General features: G+C 32.9%; 3 protein-coding genes across 5 annotated transcripts in view; 2 read left to right on the top strand and 1 right to left on the bottom strand.

Moving 5' to 3' along the window:
* The window catches only part of LOC119829773 (C-Maf-inducing protein-like), a 20,751-nt gene extending 13,535 nt beyond the window's left edge, over positions 1-7,216 (top strand). Inside the window, exons 7-14 of the mRNA XM_038352476.1 lie at positions 1,166-1,404; positions 2,555-2,773; positions 3,187-3,457; positions 3,812-3,910; positions 3,987-4,142; positions 4,364-4,519; positions 4,730-4,874; positions 5,118-7,216. Of these exons, the coding sequence (XP_038208404.1) occupies positions 1,166-1,404; positions 2,555-2,773; positions 3,187-3,457; positions 3,812-3,910; positions 3,987-4,142; positions 4,364-4,519; positions 4,730-4,874; positions 5,118-5,242 (1,410 nt within the window). The 3' untranslated portion in view covers positions 5,243-7,216. The remainder of the gene's footprint in view (positions 1-1,165; positions 1,405-2,554; positions 2,774-3,186; positions 3,458-3,811; positions 3,911-3,986; positions 4,143-4,363; positions 4,520-4,729; positions 4,875-5,117) is intronic.
* Positions 7,217-7,462: 246 nt separating this feature from the next.
* On the bottom strand, positions 7,463-14,853 carry LOC119829774 (Golgi phosphoprotein 3 homolog sauron). The gene is made up of 5 exons (XM_038352478.1): positions 14,531-14,853; positions 14,297-14,444; positions 13,990-14,088; positions 12,367-12,542; positions 7,463-10,857 (listed from the first exon to the last, which is right to left on the bottom strand). The coding sequence occupies exons 1-5, from the start codon at positions 14,714-14,716 to the stop codon at positions 10,609-10,611; spliced, it is 858 nt and encodes a 285-aa protein (XP_038208406.1). The 5' UTR covers positions 14,717-14,853; the 3' UTR covers positions 7,463-10,608.
* Positions 14,854-18,441: 3,588 nt separating this feature from the next.
* The window catches only part of LOC119829599 (long-chain-fatty-acid--CoA ligase ACSBG2-like), a 16,637-nt gene continuing 13,449 nt past the window's right edge, over positions 18,442-21,629 (top strand). For 2 of the 3 annotated variants that reach the window (XM_038352187.1, XM_038352185.1), the window contains exon 1: positions 18,720-18,948. The gene's annotated coding sequence lies outside the window, so the exon portion shown is untranslated. Of the gene's footprint in view, positions 18,559-18,719; positions 18,949-21,629 lie in introns of those variants that run through there. The other variant, XM_038352186.1, reaches the window with a different exon arrangement.

The raw sequence follows: 21,629 nt of genomic DNA, 5'->3' as shown, positions 1-21,629 counted from the left end.
GAAATCCGTAGGAGAACCGGAGTCACCGACATAGCTCACCGGATTAGCACGTTGAAATGGCAATGGGCGGGGCACATAACCCGTAGAACCGATGGCCGTTGGGGCAAAAAGGTTCTGGAATGGAGACCACGTACTGGCCGACGAAGCGTAGGACGACCTCCCACGAGATGGACAGACGACCTGGTCCGAGTGGCGGGGAGCCGCTGGATGCAGGCCGCCAGTGACCGGTCGTGGTGGAAATCTTTGAGGGAGGCCTTTGTCCAGCAGTGGACGTCCCACGGCTGAAACGACGACGACGACGACGACGACATATTTTTTTGCTGTACAAGGAAGGGGATCTTTAAATTAATAACGTAGTGATAAAAAAACTTCAATCTCAAAATTTCCACTTTGTAGTAAAATGAGGATAAATATGCTATATAAAAAGTAGGTTGAATCCATACCAAGGCCTTCGAATCATTTGAATTTTCGGCATGTTTGTTTTCATTCTTTACTTCTTTCAATCACTGGTAGAAATTGTGCTTGAATTTATTTTATTATTACTTAATATTCAATTCGCGTAAGTAACGTTTACGCATGTAACATATAATTATCAACTTATTAATGCACATAATGACTTATCCATACATTTCTGTACACATGTAGATTGTGTTATTGCGTCGTGACGTAAACCGATGCTTTTTGCGAACCATATACACTGATCACATTTGTATCAAGCACTTTAAATCAAAAGATCAATGGTCACATCAAGTAAAGTCCAATTTAGTCGTAGTTATATTTCTTCGGAATATTACACATATATCAGTTCCTCATACGTAATAACTTTCTTTATGACTAATTATCTCGCTTGGAGAAATCGAGGTCGAGTTTGCAAGTTATTTCCTTAGAAAACTTAATTAAATACGTCATCTGAAGTATACCGTTATCAACTTGTAAGAATATAACACAATAAATACTTATTGTAATGTCGTTTCCATGTTGTCCTACAATCTACATGAGAAGTTACTTTACCTAGTTAAAAAATGCATGGATACATAGGAATTGATAGGAAATAATTACTCGATTATGTCTGTTAAATGGATTAAAAAATCTCTCAATTTTTTATATTACATGGCTTATAGGTCTAAAGTTATTCGTAATAACTAATCCTAATAATAACTTTTAGAACAAAGACAGTCCAGACTGGGAAGAATGGGCAGAGATTACCACCAGTGCCGCATCGCCACTACTAGCTGAAAGGGGAGTAAATGGGGAGTTATGTGCTCTACTGGCCCGCCTTTGCAGGCTGCGGCCGCGCTCTGCTCCTCTGCCAGCGCTCGCTCCACCAGTGAGGCGGGTGCTCACGAGAAATGTGGACTTCGGGAAGGCACCACATGCTAGACAGTTCGTCAGAGATTACATAAGGTAAGCATCATATCAAATCACTAATACTCTCATCTATATATCTTCTGTTATAGGTAGCTAAATGAACTTTTATTACCTTTAGAATCAAATTGATTTATCAATTTCTCTGCACTTAACACTGTCGCCACTACTCCAATTGGTGATAGAAAGCATGGTGAGGAAACCAGCATGTTTATTAGAAAACACCAACTAAATCAACAATAATTGCGACGACATGTGACACCTGCTGCCCTGGAATTATTATTTATATTAGACAGTGTGACTCTATAGACTCGTTTACAGTCTGAAATCCGTGCTTCGTCACCTTTTATATAATTCCTCTTCTAAATGATCCCTAAATGATATAAAGGAGACCATGTTTCTTATAAAACAAAAAACAAACATGGGCTAATATTGATGATTATAAAATTAAATTCAATTGAACACCCGTTCTTTTATTTTATTTGTCGCTTTATTGCGGTCGACATTATCAAGGAATACTCCATTTATTATAGTCCACATAAACAAGTTAATGATTTGCCTTGACAATTTGAATGACATTTATTTTAGTAGGTACGGACTTCGGCTGGCCTAACGCCTTTTAAGGCCGTCGTGAAGGATATTCAAGTCGTTAGATAGCTTAATATATCTTTGAACAGCGATTTGTTTATACTTTGTTATCTATTATACACCCTGTGAAGTGTGCTAATGTTGCTACGTAGCTATGCCTTACGACTTCTTTGTTTCTACTTCTCTTCAATAATTGTACCTACTTACAGTATGAATCATAATTGTTCGTGTCGATAGCAATAGACTTGCATAATTTAAAACCACAGTACTATTGAAAATTATATAATGTAGGTAAATGTACAGGAAAATACTTATTATCATTTCAGTATGAGATCAGATGATGATTCTTTGTTCCTAGTACGATGATGTAGTATCGTTAAGTAAAACGTTCTAGAAATCATGAGCGTATTAGGGGGGAGGGGGTTTGTTTACGAGGTTTAAACCCCAAATGTGCGTTTGTTTCTTTCGTTTCAATCTGAATTTTAATTAAAATGCTAGATGAAACCCTTCGATAACGAATATATACTAATGAGGAAAAAAATCTACTTTATCGCATTTACTAGGTACCTACTTATACTTATCCTGTATATTTTATTCGCAGTGCCTTGAGTGCTCACAATTCCGGGCCGAGTCTCGTCCGTCGATTCGTGGAAGTGACGCACGGAAACCGCGCCACTTGCCCACACCCAAGGGCCGCCCCCAACTTGGCCGCGGTCGTTCTAGCAGCTATCGACGATCACTATCGGAATTACACAACGCCGCATCAATGCGACGATACTGAGCATGAAGTACTTTGTTTCGCTGACATTTTAGAGCATATGTAAGTATATAACGATTATATGAAGAACATTTTAAATTGCTTGGAGCATATTTCCTTGGAAAATTCATAGGTCATTTCTAAGATTATTTTTTACACGTATGACGTTTAAAGATATGTAAAGGCAACATGTTATCTATACTAAAGAGAAAAGATGTGTATGTAAGTATGATTTTAATGCATTCACACAAAAACTATGTGACCGCTGCAACTTCACTGACAAACTAAACCTACATGTACTACGGGTAAAGCCGGGGCGAATAGCTAGGTTAGTAAAACATAATTATGAAGCAAACGCGAGTAGCTATTGCGTCATTTAATCGTTTGAACTTACAATCGAATGTTTTTGTTTTATAAACTTCTTTCGAATCCTTATTATTATCAATGAAATCAATGGTAATGAAATCATAAAACAGGTGCGAGTATGAAGACTGGCTAACAGTAGTCGGGGGGGTGCTCCAGCCGGTGCCGCTGTGCGCCAACGCGATGGCGTGTCCCCGTGTCGCGTTCCGGCTGGGCAACGTGCTGAGCGCGCTGTCCCGCGACCAGCGCTGCGCGGTGCACGGCTGCGTGGCGCCCGCGCGGGCCGCCCGCCCCTGCCCCCCCTCCTGGCTGAGAGCCGCTGCTCCCTCCGATCCGCTGCTGTCGCTACCGCACACTAAGCTATGCCAGCTCTGGGGTGATATGGTAGGTAATAGCTTAAATCGTTATGGACAGAGATACTATACTAGAGTAGGCAAAACTAGAATAAAGTTGATAATGCTAGAGTATGTGGATATCATTGGAAGAATGAATTTCGACTACTAAGAATCTAACTGCCTGTAGTTCGTTATTATGTAGGTATAATTTAAAAATCTAGGTGACTTAGTGGCTAAAAAATTATTTTAACTAATGATTAAGTTGATCCGTTCGCAAAAGCTTGTAAAACAATAAACATTTACTATGATCACATTCTAAATAAGCAATTCTGAATTTTCTTGTGTGTATATTATTTACAATTAATTAATTAGTATTATAGAACATACGTATATCCTGTTACAGGTGCAGGGGTTAATTAACTGTTGCTGTAAAAGGAAAAGTTTCCTACAAAGCATGAGTAAGCAACTACCGGACTTTATTATTGTTGCGTTTACGGAACATGTATGTATAATTTCCACACCTGTAATATTGTAAGCTGTTCCACAAATATACTGATAACGTTTTAATTTCATTTTAGCCAGCAGCGCTAGAATCATTATGCCTTATGCTCGAGTGGGAAGTAGCGAGTGGTGAACAGACTCAACTAGAAATCATAGCAGCTTTACAGGGAACTCCACTAGGGAAACAATATTATACAGATTTGTGCGAACGACAGAAAACACTACAGAAACTGGTAAGGTTTTATTTGTTTGTTTACGTTTATCCCGCTCTATAAACTCACTTATTACGGCTGAAAAACAACTTCCATCCAATCCATCTAAATATTAGTCCACTTTGAGCACAAAATTATTCTCGTTCAATCGTTTATTCTGGATTTAGGATTCCTGGTGTTTAATTTTCTTTATCGAAATTACTTGCGAATTTTTTTCAAACATTTTTTTTTATATATAACAGCAGGCTCACGGAGGACCTAAACGTTTGGCGTTACCAGTCCGTGCGACCGATGAAGATGTAGCAGCATTGTTAGAGGCAGGCTCTCTCGGAAACCTAGAATGTTTAAGTCTAGCTTTTACAAGTGTAACAAGCGCGTGCGCACATCATCTTATTAAAGTAAGTATACCTGCTCTCAACCTACTCGTGATCGATTAATATTAGATGTTTGTATATATATTGCATGTCATACAGACATGTTCTGTAAGAAACATTACAACGTAGAAGCATATATATTATATACTGCATATATACATGAATAACTAGTTTGTGGAAATATTCGATACTCTATTTTTTCAATCATTTTTATGACAATATTTTTTTCTTCAGTTACCTTCACTTCGTTATCTCAACCTATGGGCAACAAAGTTTGGCGACAGTGGTGTTCAGTTAATCGCGGAACATTTACCACGTTTGCAAGTTTTAAATCTCTGTGAGACACCGGTGTCCGATAAGGGCATAGAGGCGCTATCAGGTAATGAAATCATTTTGTAAGCGTTCTCCAACGTTTATGTGGAGTGCATTTTGAAACGAAAATGAATTGATATTTCCATCTTAATAAAATTCTAGAAATACTATTAAAGTAAATATTTTTTAGAGCCGTTGACAGGAACCGAATTTGGTACAATAGTTTAGTTTGCTATATATTAAACTGAAGGGAAAATTAACAGTTCAAAATAATAAAAAAAACCTTATATTAATCGTTTGTTAATTCTAGGTCTTTCAAGTCTCCGCAGAATAAATCTAAACAGTACAAAATTATCGGCTGAGGCCTTCGAGACGTTGCGCCAACGGTTGCCCCAGCTGCAGGAATACGACGTCAGGTACACTGAAGCGTGGTGACGAAATCATCACACCACGTTTACGGCCAACATAATAACCTAGCATATAAATTGTTACGCTTTCAAAAGTGGAAGAAACGCGTGCTTTCACTATGGCGAATTGTTAAATTGAGACAGCGTAATTAGAATACGTTAAGTTAAAATGTTATTTTAATGTATACTTATAAGACTAGAACGTACAGTGTACAACCGTACTTAGCATTTTTCCCATTAATTTATATTCTGTATTAATTTGTGCGTTTGCTAACGTCATTTGTATGTTGTTAAAGGATTTGTTTTCTTGAAGACGTCACATTTCTAATTTCCAAACAGTTGCATTTATTTACATTTTCAAAAGTACTATAGAAATAGGAATTGTAATACAATACAACTTATACATTTATATGCGATTTCAAATGGTCTTTATTAAATATAAATGTATAAAGTGTGTAGTTTCGTAATGAATCGTACCTAATATCGGGATAAATCATTCAGCTGGGAGATAATTTTTAAATGCATATTTATTTGTAACCAATAAAGTATTAATACTAAGTTCTAGTTTATTTATAATTTACTTTTGTTATTAAATATAAACTCGTACGGCTTATTGAGAATTCGTGCATGCGTGTTTATTCCAACACAGTTAATTAAATAAATTTAATATTTTAAAAAGTCACACAAGACTTGTTATGCATAAAAGATAACTTACCTTTTAAAGATTATTGAAAACATGTAGTATCTGTTTGAATGTATAACTATTGCTTTTATCAATGTATTTACTTTTCTACATGATGAATACTCTTATTAATGTTTAATAAAATTATTTCCAAGTTTTGTTAAGGAAAAGAATCCAGTTATTTACAAATTAAAACAAACCGTTTCAATCGAAAGATTTCAAGTACCAGATTTAAAGATAACTTCGATAGAAATGACAAAAAGTTTATCACGATATTATCTTGTTTAATTGATGTGTCATATTGACGATAAATAATGATACATACTACCTCTAAGAAGGCGCTCCCACAAAATGTGTCATACATTTCAGTTCATAGTCCACTTATTTTCCAAATGCTAAGATTATTTTAAAATCTGATAAATGAAATTTTATATTTTAACATTTGAATGGTAAGTTTGTTTATAGAATATTATTGAAATCGGACACAGAGTAAACATATTGAACACCAACTGCCAAAAAGTTCAGTGAGCATGTTTTAAAACGAGTGATTTAATAGTATTATACCTACGACTAAAATAAGATATTCGGGCTGTGAGGAATGTGGAAAATTGGTGTGAATGAGATACTGCGACTGTGTTCTAAGTAATGTACTTCTTCTAAGTATATTCCCGCCGTAATATTAAACTATTGCAGTACCCTACCTACGTTTATAAATACGACAATTCACGAAAATAGATGATGTTACTTTTATTTATCAAACATATATACATGATTTATGCAATGGTAAAAATCAAGTTTAGATTGTTAAATTGAACATTGTAATGAATTAGAATTTAATTATTTATGACGTGTTCGTTCATCAATACAAATTAAGTAATAAATATATCGTATTAATTACTTCCTTATATTCGATTATATTAATTACGCACATAACTATGTAACTGCAGTTCAATCATTCAAAGGTAAATTGATCCATATCACACAAGATCAGAAATGTACCTACCGCTTATATCATTTGATAAACCTTTTCGATAAATTTTGTACTTATTCATAAATATAAAATGGCTACAAGTTAGCTATGTTAACTCCAATATATGTTATGCTCCTCGTTATTAATATTAATTTAATATAGTTATTTACCTAGTTCTTATAATTCGTCTTAAAATATCGCAATTTATTCTCACTCTTTGGAGATTCTCTTAGTAAATTTTAAATGCACTCGGTAATGATAATTTATATGATGAAGAGGTTAAGACTTATTCAATGTTGTATTAAGTACCTATGAAGTTTTTTAATAAAAGAATAAAAGAAATAATGGAACACTGTATTTTATTTCGATACAATATAAGTATTTCGCAATCTGACAATTTAAAAATAACATATATTCAAACCCTTGACCTATGACTACGAATCAATACTAAAATTTTAACCATAACAAAATAATAAACACCTCAATCGGCCATAACGTAAATCATAAATTAATGTGGAAAATCAATGTTTTACTACAAATTTTGTGGCGTGATAATTGAGAAGTCTTCGTAGTCGTATATATTTAATTTCTTTTTACTTTATACATTTATCTTAATTATTTTATCGTAAGTATAATACGTAATTAATCTAATCATAAAACTATATCTGAGTACCAAACGAGTTACCAAGGTGCTTCACAAGTATATTGTGTATCAACGTAAGAGACTACATGAGCTAAATGCTACAAATGTCATACGATAGAAAACATTTACATAGACACCTCTAAACATTTCTTTCATTGTAAGCCTGCGGCATTATATGCAGCAGTCACTATGATTTTTGCCAAATTATTCTTCAAGAACAGTTATTTGAAAGTGAATTATTTTTTAGTAAAACACTTATTCTTTTTTGAGCATAAAACGTACGCGTGTAGTTTCAAATGTGCATGTGTGTATGCGGCCCTGTGTACTGACAGTGCTAGCCGAGACCTATGGTTCGTTGATTGTACATTTAATTTGTGTGCGTGCGTCAACTTAGCTCCTGTAGTCCCTATAACCAAGGTTGCTCAGAGGAAAAAATTATGATTTTAATTTTTCATAAATGGCGATGTTGAGTTTGGTACGCAGACTAAAAAGCAAGACTTATTTACAGGAACCTACAACTTTTCCAAACCGAGCGATTGTTCTGATATTTCTATTTCACTATCAAATTTAGCACGCGTCGTAGAATGAGACAATTGTCGAGTAATGATAACACTCCTTACTTTCTAATCAAAAAAACATACGCAATAAAGTTATTTATCTCTATTCACAATGTGACATCTGACAATCACTCGCTTGAAGGAAAAATTATTTTTACTCTAATTTAAATATAGATATAAAAATCAAAGGCATATCAATGAATGTTAAATTCTATATAATTTAGTCGCTGACAAATAGCATTTTTTAAATGAATACGTCTAAGTGTTGAATCTTAAAAATAATACACATTACATCGTGCTAAATAATAAATAATGCCGTTTAGATTCTTTTGGCGTCTACATCCCGTTAATAAAACAATAACAAGGTTACTTCTCTCCGTCATCATAATAAAAGTGTTTGTAGTGTTTACATAATTTCATATCACATATATACTTTAAGTCAATCATATATTATCACAATATGTAAACAAACTGAAGTAAACAACGGTAAGCAATCAAGTCACACATTTTTGTATATAATATACAAAATTCAGATTTTTATCCTCTAAGTTTTTGAATAAAATAGCAACGTGCATCATAAATGTACAATTGAGTAAGTCATTATAAATTAATACGATAAAAATATTTCAAATACAACAAATACAAGTAAAATTTGTCCGAATTGTCGGTACGTAACTAGCATGCGGTTTTCTTCTAATTTGAAATATACTAACTAACATGTAAATCGGCAATTTGTATCAGGTGACGTGTCTTAACTCGCGTTTTTTTTTAACTACACAAAATAAAACCTTTTTATAAATATGTGTTTCTTTTTAATATGAAGGTAAAAGGCAGCGCGCAACCTGTTCAAATATAATTTATGGTGATGCCTATGATGACGACATCATTAGCATTAAATACACCGCAATCAATTTTAAACATTTCCATTAGATAAAACTTTTCGTGTAGGTATGACTGATTAACGATCAAGTAAGATAAATAATGTAGATAATGATCAAACAACAATTCAATGTTAGTTAAATGATTCCAATAAATAAATAAATGGCACTTGCGACGGTTGCACTAGTAATGTCTCCAGTATTGCCAACGCGAATGTTCAAATTAAATGTATTTGTTAATCTCTTATTTATATCTAATAAATGAAGATGTATGTAAAAAAATAAAACAAACTAACGATAACAAAAATCCTAGATGGACCGTTATGTAATAATTTAGATGGAATAATTATGAAATCGAATGACGTTAATAGCATATTAATTTCAATAGGGTAACTAATGAGTAGCCATAAATTTCGTAACGCCTATTATAAACAAAGAAAGACATTGTTGAATTGCCACAAATTTGGAATATTTTATATACATAATATGAAAAAGCACATGTATGAAAATTTTTGTGATTTAAAAATACAATACATGACATAAACATGCTTGTTGTTAAGCTTGACTTACATGGTATAGTTTTCATACGTAGAATCCATCTAGGTATATGTTTTAAAAATAAAATAAAATTCACTTGATTGACAATATGTAGAATGTTATGAATATTGCGTGAGTATGAAATGGAACAAAATAAATAAATATAAGCATAAATAGTTAAAAATATATATTTTAGGGGTATTCCGCGCGAAGCGGACAGGTACAATAACTCGAAGTTTCAGATTTTAGTAATGATTGAGTATGGTTTATCTATAACATAATATATATTATTGTAGAAGACAAGCACGCTTCGGCACGAATTGGACAAGCTCGCACCGGGAAAGCATACGAATGCTATTAGCTTTCGTACGGTGATTGGGGGAGCTGGAGGCCCGTATCCTTTTCTCTACTCTTCTCAGTCCTTTCCTACCCGTCATCAACCCTGTCTTAATCTTATACCTTTTAAAGACGGCAATTCATCTGAGAGGCGCGGGCTTCTGCAACTGTTCAGGGGCAGGGTTAGCGCTTACCATCAGGTGAACCACTAGTTAAATAGACTATAATGTATGAATGACATAAAAAAAAACATATAAAAAAATATGCGAATATTAAAGGTACATACGTGCAAGTTAAAAGATACCGATATCATACTATTCACATATACAAAAATGTTATATTAACAAAATCTTACCATACCTAATTATATAAATTCATAATTCATAATATATATTTTTCAACATATTGGCAACGTTTGAATGGGACCATAGGTACACATTCTCGAATATTGTTTTGTGCCAAAATCGTTATTTATAGTGTAAAACGTAAATAAAACTTTACTGAAAAACCGCTATATCCACAGACTTTACTATACCACAAAACCTGTATAGGACGACACACGTCTGGCGGCGATGTGCGGACAAAATGAATTTAATACTGGTACAGCGTACTGTAAATTTCAGATTCAAGATCGATCCCGTACAAAACTGCGAATCTAGTGAATTTACACACACGAAATAGTTTTGTATATATATTTAGTCACTAGAAGGAAATATTTTAAATTTAAATCGTTCCTTTACTTGTGGCGGGGGGCAGGGGGAGCGAGGGGGGAGGGGGAGGTTGAGTTAGCGCTATTTGGTGAACGCGGCGAAGACGGCCCACATGATGTCGCAGGCGTCCGGTCTCATCGCCTCCGCCTCGAAGTCTAGATCTAACAAAGCTCGCACTCGCCTCGTGGCCAGCTCGTAGTCCTCGTCGGAAAGCGGCGCGAACGCGTTCTCGAGCACGTCGGCCGAGTGCGCCAGCATCAGCAGTGCGAGCGAGCGCTTGTCCGCGTGCGCCACGTCGTTGATCGAGCGCCGCAGCGCCGCCTCTTGCACCTGGACACAGGCGGGATACCGACATCAGCCATTTCAATTACTAGCTGTACGCCCCGGCTCCGGGTCGTCATTTATCGTCATTGAAATAATATAAACTACTCTATCTTTTAAGTTGGACCAAACTGCATATCGTGTGCAAATTTCATTAGAATCGGTTGAGCAGTTTAGGAGTCCATCAATCTGCTGACATATGGGGCTTCGCTCGCATGAACATGCAATTTTAAGGAAAATGTCTGGACTTTGTGTCAGCGGCACGCGCAGTGTTCTTGTATTTAATTTTGTTAATATTGTTATGCTGTTTTGAAAGGAACAAACAATTCGAATCGTTTCAAAAGTCTGTGAAAAAAGCTTTGAGTATAGTCATTTATTTGGATAAGATTACTAAGGTGCTCTAATTTCGGTCGGTTTAATGATAACAAAATGCTGGCATTAAAATGTTTTTATAAAGACAAAATGATATTAGCTAGTTATTGTGTATAAATATGTAGAACATTTTATTTGTATATTGTTTATATTTTCAATGGTATTATTGACAATTAATGATATTGTTAGCAAATTGTCTTGCTTTTTCTTGGTTCACTTGGCTGCTCTACTTTACGAGATATTAATATACTATCTTATGAAAAGCTGTTCAGCGTGATAAGTAGGAAGGTACTAAGTATTTGGCGACATGCGAAGATCTACGATCTAGAATAGGGTATTTAGATCATAGATTCAGATCAGAGGATGTGGAATCCTTACCCAGCTGAACCTGAAGAGATCAATGATCTGATAAATACTATCTTCAGAAAATTTGTTCAGCGTGATGAGCTCTTTTTGGCGTTACGCAAGCAGTGTGAATTATTTACTACGGGCGAAGTCGCGGGTACGGCTAGATCTATAGATAATTTTTACATGGTTCAGTGCATCCTGAGTTTACCCTCTACAATTTTGCAGATTCACAAACAATACCCCTATAGCATATATATATACATTTTTTTTAATATAAAATAGTTTTCATTTCAATATAAGTGTAATTATATGAAGTTGTTATAGTAGCTTCTAATTCTAAATCAATAAAACCCTTTCACTTGAATCAAGGCTTGTACGGCAACCTGTTTTTAAAGATTCACTCAGCACTATGTCAAGGCTATTACAATCAAAGAACTTTGACATTTAATAATTTTCATATATTATATTGATTTGACTAAGATGATAGTATATAGTATGTAGTCTTTCTTCAAGATTAGATCTAAGATTAATCTAGTAAAAAAATGGATAATATTAAAAATTTAATATTTGATAGATTGTACATTTACAACATAACATCTTAGATTATTTAGATTTGAACCTGATTAAATCATTGATAATATATAATATAATGTGATCAGAATAATGTGACTGCTTAGATTTTAGGTTATTAAAAAAAATTTTGAAGTTTTGGGTCTCAAACTACCTACAAGTTACTTCTGTTATTGCGTTATATAAGTTGGGTTAGCCACAGGTTATTTTTCATTATAAATTACTAACCTTTTTGACTAAGCGACATTTGACAATATTGTCTGTGAGGGGATGAGTTGTCATATCAAACAGTAAGAAATTTTGTTTCTCTGTAGTGAGCACTCCTTTTTCAACCAGATTCTTAGCAAGCCTTTCTCTCACATTCTTCAATTGATATTTGAGTTTCATTGGATTCCATGTTTCACCTGTAAAGATATAAAAATGACGAGGTATTTTTTTCACGAAGTTAAATAGTAATATCTAATAGTTTTGAATTATTTTTATTTTGTTTCTAATACTTATCTATTAGTGCAATAGAAAGCGACATTATATTTATCCGTGCCATAAGGACAGAAGATAAGAACTTCATATGAAAATAGGTTTTAGGCTTAATTAATACTTATTTACTACTTTTGAATGTGATGTGTGTGTTGAGCATGCATTGGGATGACTTGGACCAGTATGCACAGAGATATATACCACACTTCTTTAAAACATTGGTGTGAAATAGAGGCATGTGAGAGCAACGTTTTATCATACTGTGAGTGGGGAAACTGGTGAGATATAGTCAGAAGTGTGATCACTTGCCATTAAAGCCATTGCTTGCCATTAAATTTACTAAACACTTTATTGTAAATCATTATATGTATATAAAAACATACTACATACAATGAATGCTTGTAATTTGATTACTATATATATACTGGGCTTCATATTATAACATAAATATTATCAATTTCCAAACTATTGTGCCTTCATCCACCCACTTATTTAGAAATAATTTATGGTAGAATTTGATCCAAACTAATATTATTAAGCTGGAATATTTGTTTCATTGTTAACTTGAACAAACTGATAACAACTAGTTTAAATTAAAATCTGTTGTAGTATTAGATTGCCAATTAATTGAGGAAGGATACCATCAAGACCAATAGTAACAAAAAATATTGATGTTTCCATAGGGAAATGTTACAAATTTTGCAAACAATAATCTTTTTAAGAGCAGATAAAGTTGCTAGCATCAAAAATATATAAATGGGAATTTAGCATTTCAAGGAACACATTATTTAAGAATATGATAAGCGAAACATTATTTTTTACAGCAGATCAGTTTGAAATAATTTACGAAATGGAACCAGTTTATTTATGTAACACTTTCACTATTCCATTTTTTAGAATTCATTATTTCATTTGCATAACACACAGAGAAGCTGTTTGGATTCAACTTTTAATTGTAAGTATATAAAATAAAGAAGTTAAAGAAACATGGTAATTGCATTTGCATAAAGTTATATACATTGGAGAGTGGAATGAGGAAGAAGTTAATCTGAAATAACAATTATTATAAATATTAGCAGTGCAATCACTGCCGTAGAGTAAAAAACTACACACAGCTATGAATACTTATCAGCATGGCCATGGCAATTAAAAATACTACTTATATGTTGAATTAATAAAAAATTATAATCTTCATTTTTCTGTTTATAAATATAATAAATGTATACAAAAATACATTTGTTTACAATTTACCACTTTGACAAAAAAAAAAAGATTTCTGGCTACATGATAAATACAATAAAGTTAAGTGAAATGTGGACATCAGATAATATAATATCAACATTAAAACAGGAATAATAATAACAAGGTACTTACCACTGAGATATTCTATCCAGCTTTGTACAGTCTCTGGTGGATCTGTATCCTTCATGTGTTTAAGAGCCTCATCCAATAATACATCCCCAGTTGGTGTATCTGCAATTAACAATATGCATTCAATTTACATGCCATAAACATGACAAAACTATATACAACTAAATATATGGAAATAAAATATAAACATCCTCCTTTGTTTGTAAATAAATAACCACATAAATTGTTAGTTATCATTACATTCGCTTTGTTTATAATAGCATTTATATGAAAACTTATCTATTAGAGTTATAAAAATGTTTTTACTCACCACTTTTCACAATAACTTTTCTTGACAGCAACCCTTTTCTTCTCATGCCAGCTCTCTCCAATTCAATTCGACCTCTCAAACCCAATTCAATTAAAATACAGCCTCTCAAACCACTAGAGATACAATCGTTCCAAAATGATGTGTAACCCTGAAATTATTTAGAAATGTAGTTTTGAGTATATAATTGGTGGGTTACCTATCTTTGTCGGTACGTATTCATTTAAACACACTCACTTCTTTGTCCTTTAATCCAAGAAGTAAAACTTCTTCCATCAATGTAAGTCGTGTTTCTTTCGAATCTCCGTCATCATAATTTTTATCATTTTTCTTATCATCCGCATCATGATTTTCTTTTAATGAACCATCCGAATTTTCCTTGACAACGTTTCTCCGTTGCACCAGGCCTTCAGTGCGATTCATTTTAACATCTAATGAGATCACTATTAGTTATTAGAAATACACGTATTTCAAGTGAAATAAATTTTGGAAATAGTGAGTAAACTAAATGTTGACGTTTGCCACACGACGTTTATTTTACGAAAAATATGGCCGAATATGACTGACAGATTAACAGATCATAAATTATACTGACAGATCACAGATAATGCATTAGATCCAAAAACTCGCCACCCCAGATAAGACTAATGTCTTTGAAACACCAAACAAAGTAATCTTTGAAAATAATTTAATAAGGAAATAAAGTTATCAATAAGTAAAAACGTAAAATTATTGTTAACTATAAAACAATAACAGCTATTAATAATTACTTATAGACATTATTCGATTTGTGTCAATTCATAGAATGTACAAAATTAATTATGTTATCTCATCATAAAGACTAAAGTTATTTGTAATAATTTATAGCCATGGGCGTAGTATATAAACAGGATCGGCCGAGCACTGGCGGCTAATAAACGAGCTGAGCGAGAGAGATAACATGGAGGACTTGCGTCCTTTTCTAATAGGGTGACCATAAGATGTTTCAAATTTAAATTTAATAAAAATAGTTTGATTTAGTATATTTCATGCATTATTTTTAAAAATATCTTAAATCAACAAACCACTCATTATTTTATTTTTGACATGCAAATAAGAAAGCATATTTTTAACATGGTCTAATGCTATATTTTTTTTTTTGCAGTTATTCGAAATTATGGCTTAAATGATGGTTATTATAAAAATGTTGATAATGCTGAAATAATGACAATCATGAAGGTTGAAATAATAACAATTATCCATAAATTAAGAAGGTTATGTGAAATATGTATTTCGTTATTTATTAATTATGTTATATTTAATAAGTACATAATAAAAATATAAAATGCGTTTCAACCGAGTAATAAATACAATCATGTGTTTAGATTAGCACAACAGAATACATATTATGCTTGCTAGATGAAAGAAGGAGACACATGGCCTTAATCATAACTGTTTTCTTCGGCTAAAAAAATCTCTACTTTAAGCAATCTAAAAATATACTTTAACACTTTATAGTCTGGCTCAATATCGTTAAAACAATTGTTATGAGCTATTTTTTTATGTCATCGTCGCCAATGGAGCTGGTAGATTGCCTGTTGGTAAGTGCACAACCCATGAACATTTGGAGAAGCGTAAGGCCAATATCTGAAGCGATTACGCCTCTGCAATTGCCGACTTTAAATTGGAAAGGTTGAGAAAGGAATAATGGAATAGACTGGGAAGCGTGCGTAGGAACCGTTGTGCCGAAGCGTGCTCTACTCCCACATACAAAGTTATCAATATACAAAGTATACAGTTTAGGTATATTCATAACAGTCTGTTAGATTTTAGAATATAACGGCCAAGTTTATGGCGGCAATTTGTACGTAATAAGTTAATGCTTTTTAATGTGTGCTTTTATTAATTTTTTATGATTGTATTAAATTAGGTATATTTTTGTGGTATGTCAAAAACATAACATGTAAACCTAAAACCAATTGGTTTCGTTCTTGGTTCTTGGTTTCGAAAAGGTCCCATCCCTTTAGATACTGCTAGTGAGCAGGATATTGAATGTTTATTGATTATTCCATATTTATTAGTAGTTGAACTAGAAATTACGTTTGGAAAAGGAACAGGTTAGGTATATAAATAGAATTCATTGTGATAATTATATTTGAACCATGGAAAATATAATAGGTACCTAGAAACATAATATTGTAATAGTACAAGGTGCGTGTCGCCTCCTTGGTACAGTGGTAAACGCGTGAGCGTAGAACCGAGGGGTCCTGGGTTCGATTCCCGGCGGGGACAATAAAAAAAAATGTCTCGGTCTGGCAGGACACAGAAGGCTGATCACCTACTTGTCAATAAAGAAAATTGATCAGTGAAACAGATGTATATCATCTGCCCCATACCCCAGTAGGGGACACGGGACTTCACTTTACAAGGTGCATGTCAGTATTACTACAGTCTGACATCAATTATATCCATATAGTCATTCAACGTTCAGACAGATCAATGGCAACATGGTAAGGGTTGAGACGCGGGAGGAACGAGCCCGAGCTACATGCGCCATGATGTTGGTAGCTCGGGACACTGTTTTGTTATATTGTATCTATTACATAATATGCTTAAAAGTAATATGTAGTTATGTGGTAAAAGTATATACATACTGTGCTGTGACAGATAACAAATCGTCATCTCGTGTTAACAAGGGTCTGCGTTTGTATCATTACTATATTATTGACTATTTTGAGTTCTGACAATCGCGACATTGTCCAGACGTTTTCAGCTATTATAAAGGTTGTATTGCTGTATGCTTCTCTTTATACTGTGGTATTACTGAAGTTGGAGGTCTATCCATATAATCTTAGAAAGGCCTTGAACAAAATTGCCTGTTACAATGTCGTTAATATTTAATTAACAGCAGATTCTACTCAGCTAGCCAGGATTGTTTTATGACAATGAAATAATAGGTTTATAAGTTGAAAGTCACTGAATAAAATCACAAATTGTGTCATTTCTTATTTCAGACCCAAACTGATATAATTTTGATAAGTAAATAGATGTTTTAAGTCTTTCCGATGTCTTTTTTAATGAAATAAAAGGGATAAAATAGAAAAGATTGAGGCGGCCTGTTATTTAATGGACATCACCATAGTCCATATTGATGTGGTTTTGGGCTAAGAATGTGCTACCCGCTTATATGGGGTCAGGGGTAAGGAAAGGATTAACGACTGAAAAGAAGGAAGAGACTGGGAACCAATGTTATAACAGTTTATTTTTGTTACCAATCCTTTAGAATTATAAAACTATGATTCTGATCTGCCTGATCAGTTCACATAAGCGCCATAAGAAAGGTTAGATAAGTGCTATTTTAGGTGTTTATAGAAAAACCTATAAATACTTGAAATGTTGAACGTAGCGCTACTAAAATCATAAATTACTTTCATATTTCGTTAGAAAGGTAAACATAATATTTAATTGTGAAATCTTCTTAACTTTAAAAAAAAATACCTACTTAGATATAGAATATGAAGCGAGCCAAATATACCAAATGACCTTTGAGGGTTATTTCATTCAGTTTTCATTTATAAACCTTGGTAACTTAACGATATAAACGTAAACTTCTTACGTACAATCTAGATTATAGAATAACCGCCACAAACACACTCAAAGGCAAATATTATTATTTTATGAAATTTTCGTGTAAGATGTATGTTTATTCAATGGTAACCTTGCTCTAAATGTAGTACACATTACAAAAGTTTCTGCATGTTGCATATTACAAACATTATTTCGAGTTTTGCCACTAGTAGGTAGCTACTCACATGCAATGTGCGCACAAGCACAATCATAATTTGAGTAATATGAGACCAACTCTACCGTAATCATATTTTATTTATTACTTGTGTCATAAAATTTATTTGCATACATACTTTGTAAAAATAACTATTTATCGCTAATGTCTCAAGTTAATTTTCATAATGTCTTTAATAACGGTGCAAAAGTTTATTCAAAATGAATAATGATTTGGTCACAGAAAGTATTAAACAGTATTAAATAATGACGCTCAGAGATTAGATTATTTCTTAACTATATTAAAGGGAATTTTTCACAAATGCCGTAATTATGCAGTATTGATAGGCGAAGAGTCACTTATTTATCAGAAGCCCGAAGTGAAATAACAAGTCAGACGTGCAGACCTCGAACCGTCGGTCTTAGCGATCAAAATAAACAATCATCTAATTGCTGCATGCCACCCTCAGGGCATGCTCGAAGATCGTGGGCAGAAAATTGCTAGGGTATGTACAACATAATAACACATTTTCATACCTTCCGCAAGTATTGAACCCGATGATATGTTATATTATTATTTCTGCAACATATAAAGGCTCAGGCTAGAAGTAAGAAAATTATAAAAATGTAAGTGAACTTTAAACCAGCGTGTGGTGTGATAGGGCAAGCCGCCAGTTGGCTGGCGTACTCGTGTCGACGCGGTCGTTATACAGCATGCTGTAAAACTCTAGTTTTCAGTTTTCCGCGTTCCGTTTCGCACGTGATTACGCTATCAAAGTACACGTAGAGCAAAAGTAAACAGTTTAGATTAAACCGCTAATAAAAATATAAAGTAGATTAAACAATTACACCAGTGACCATTTATTTATTAAGTTCTAGTGATTTTAACTTTACAGGTGTGTAAACTTTGTGTCGAAATTTATAAAATTAGTTGTTATTAAATATTTCATATTCAATTGATTACTAATATTATATAAAGGAAACAGTAATTCATAATGGTAATAAGTGTATTTATATGCAATAATCACATATATTAAAACTAGTTATTTCCTTATAACGTAAATAATAGCAGTGTTTGAATTTAAAAAGTGATCTCAGTGTCAAAAGGTCCAGCAGATAAGCATCGTGTTAAAGATAAAAGCTTCAAAACGTTAAAATTATGTATACTTTCACTTCTATGAGTTTCGTTGTTGTGCATTTTCACCTACCTACTATTTTCGTCCGAGGCATGCACGACAGTATAATACTTACGTCACAGTCACTGTCGTACGATTTTCGTACCTGTGATAAACCCGTTACGCCCGTTATCTGACCGCTTTGTCAAAATTTGTTTTATTACTAACACAAATTAGTTTTGACTACAACTAATTTCCACGAAAAAACATTGTAATTAGGATTTGAATTAATTTGAATACAAGAAACACTTATATTTAACTTCGTATTTTAATAAGAAAGATAGCCATTGTAATGTTATGTTATCTTTTATCGGAAAAAAATTGCAAAAATTTCAATTCCTGGTTATAAATTTGCAGCAAGGTCGTAAAGATAATACATGCTATTTTGATAGGAAATTTCAAATTATGTAATTATGATTTTTATCAAAATATAGTTAAACTCTACACGGTCCTTGTATAATAATATGAGGGTTAGATAATTATTGTCAATCAAAACATTAAATATACATTAAACGCTTGGCTCACTATACGAGTATTAGATTAATATAAGGCAACAATTAAATATCAATATGCCCACAGGTTGTAGATTTATCATTATGATTATTTATCAGTGGTCTCGATTTAATATACCTCGTATATAGTAGGTAAATTCAACTACGAGCTCTATGTCAATATACCTAGTCGTTAACTCTTTACAGATAACGAGATTATGTGTTTCATAAGTGAATGTGTTTTGTAGGCTATATATCTACTAAGGAATACCTATCGATTTTATTATTGAATGTGGAAAATACTGTGCGAATTTGAATTTTAAATAATTAAATACTTACTTACAATTTTTTTAATTAAAGATTAAATGTTTGATGACAATTAAAGTATAAACTTTTTACTTTTAAATATGTATATAAATTATAAGCAAATACAAACGTTTTCTTTTATATGAAATAATAAAATGATTGTTTAAATATAGTTTGGCCTCAACCGTTAATGATGTAAATTATTAATGGAGTCAAAAGAGTGATCATATAACACATGTCTTATCTGCTATATTATCATTGTTATCGTCTATTTAAGTATACAGCTATAACTGTCAATTGTCATTGCTGAAATTCAAATAGAATGAAAAACAATAAACATAACTGCTAACGCTATACGATATACGGAGTTAGCCGGTACATTTTTTGTGGTAGAGTTTACTGGGAAACAAGTCTTCAAAGAGGATTTATCTTAATTGTCATTGATATAAATTTAAAGCTAGGTATTTCTTTTCCTTTTTTACTAAAGCACTTTAAACATCAGAATTGCCACAGATTCTTGAGAAAATACTTGAGTGTTGCACTCTCGTGTTCAGAATTTCTCAATCATTATAGGACAAATAAAATTTTGAATTAGGATGGTTTATAAAACAATATTCGTTCTAGAAATTAAAAACCTTTCAACGGATTTTGATTTATTCATTATATTATTAACCCGACGTTTCGAACACTTTTTTTTTTTAACTCGCGTAAAATCAAACACCAGAGAATACAATATTCGTTCTTCTAAAATGCGAGCTGGAGGGCTATTGTAACGTCTAAAAGCGGTACTACCTAATTCCAGTATGGGCAAGTTATGATGCTCAATGACGTAGCTCTCACATTTTTCCACGATGGTATTAGTAAGTAATGCTTTACGGTACGGTTAGAATTGGTTAAAAAAAATAGTGTTCAACCTCTTGTTAGAGTCTTTAGTCCTCTAGTTTAAACAAACCGCCTGGTTAGAATTGGTTAAAACAATAGTGTTCAACCTCATATCATTTCTTGCAATAGGTGCAATAATAATTTATTATCATTTAACACAAAAATATAGGTACATTCTCGCTGCATAGTTCATAGTAATTTCACACCTTGTGAAGTAAAAGAAGCATTCATCATCGTAACCTATTTACTCTTATTAACACTTGGTATAGCTAATGAATTCGGAATGTTTTTTTTGACAACAAACTACCGTAGGTAGGTATACGTTATCACCGTTCAGAGTGGTCAGTTTTTCTTTATCAAAATAATTCTAGTTGATCCTTCGAGCTTACATTTATACTGCTATATTAAATGCTTAAGATACGGACTAACATAAACAAATTATCCTATCTTTCATAATATATCCGCGATTGCTGCGTTTACTTCATTTAAAAAGTCTAATAGAAGGTCATCAGGATGTATTATGAAATTATTATCATTACTGTGAATAATAAGAAACTTCCGCCTATAGTTACCTAAGACAAAATAATATAGTGTTTTTTTATCTTTTATTTCTAAAATAATGAGAAGAAATTAACATTCCATCGATCTTTGACCTTCGTTGAAAGTCACTATCTTTCAGCCGCGTCCTAACTTTTAGTTGACATTCACATAAAAAAAAAACAA

The sequence above is a fragment of the Zerene cesonia genome, chromosome 10, assembly GCF_012273895.1.
Source record: "Zerene cesonia ecotype Mississippi chromosome 10, Zerene_cesonia_1.1, whole genome shotgun sequence".
In the NCBI taxonomy this organism is placed as follows: domain Eukaryota; kingdom Metazoa; phylum Arthropoda; class Insecta; order Lepidoptera; family Pieridae; genus Zerene; species Zerene cesonia.
The sequence above is the reverse complement of the archived record's forward strand: the minus strand, read 5'-3'. Positions and strand labels throughout refer to the sequence as shown.

What these genes read in the sequence shown, in the direction of transcription:
- LOC119829774 (XM_038352478.1), bottom strand. Translation starts at nt 14,716, where the DNA reads ATGAATCGCACTGAAGGCCTGGTGCAACGGAGAAACGTTGTCAAGGAA. An exon ending in TTGGATTAAAGGACAAAGAA is followed by an intron (nt 14,445 to 14,530) that starts GTGAGTGTGTTT and finishes AAATAATTTCAG; the next exon opens with GGTTACACATCATTTTGGAA. An exon ending in CTGGATAGAATATCTCAGTG is followed by an intron (nt 12,543 to 13,989) that starts GTAAGTACCTTG and finishes ATATCTTTACAG; the next exon opens with GTGAAACATGGAATCCAATG.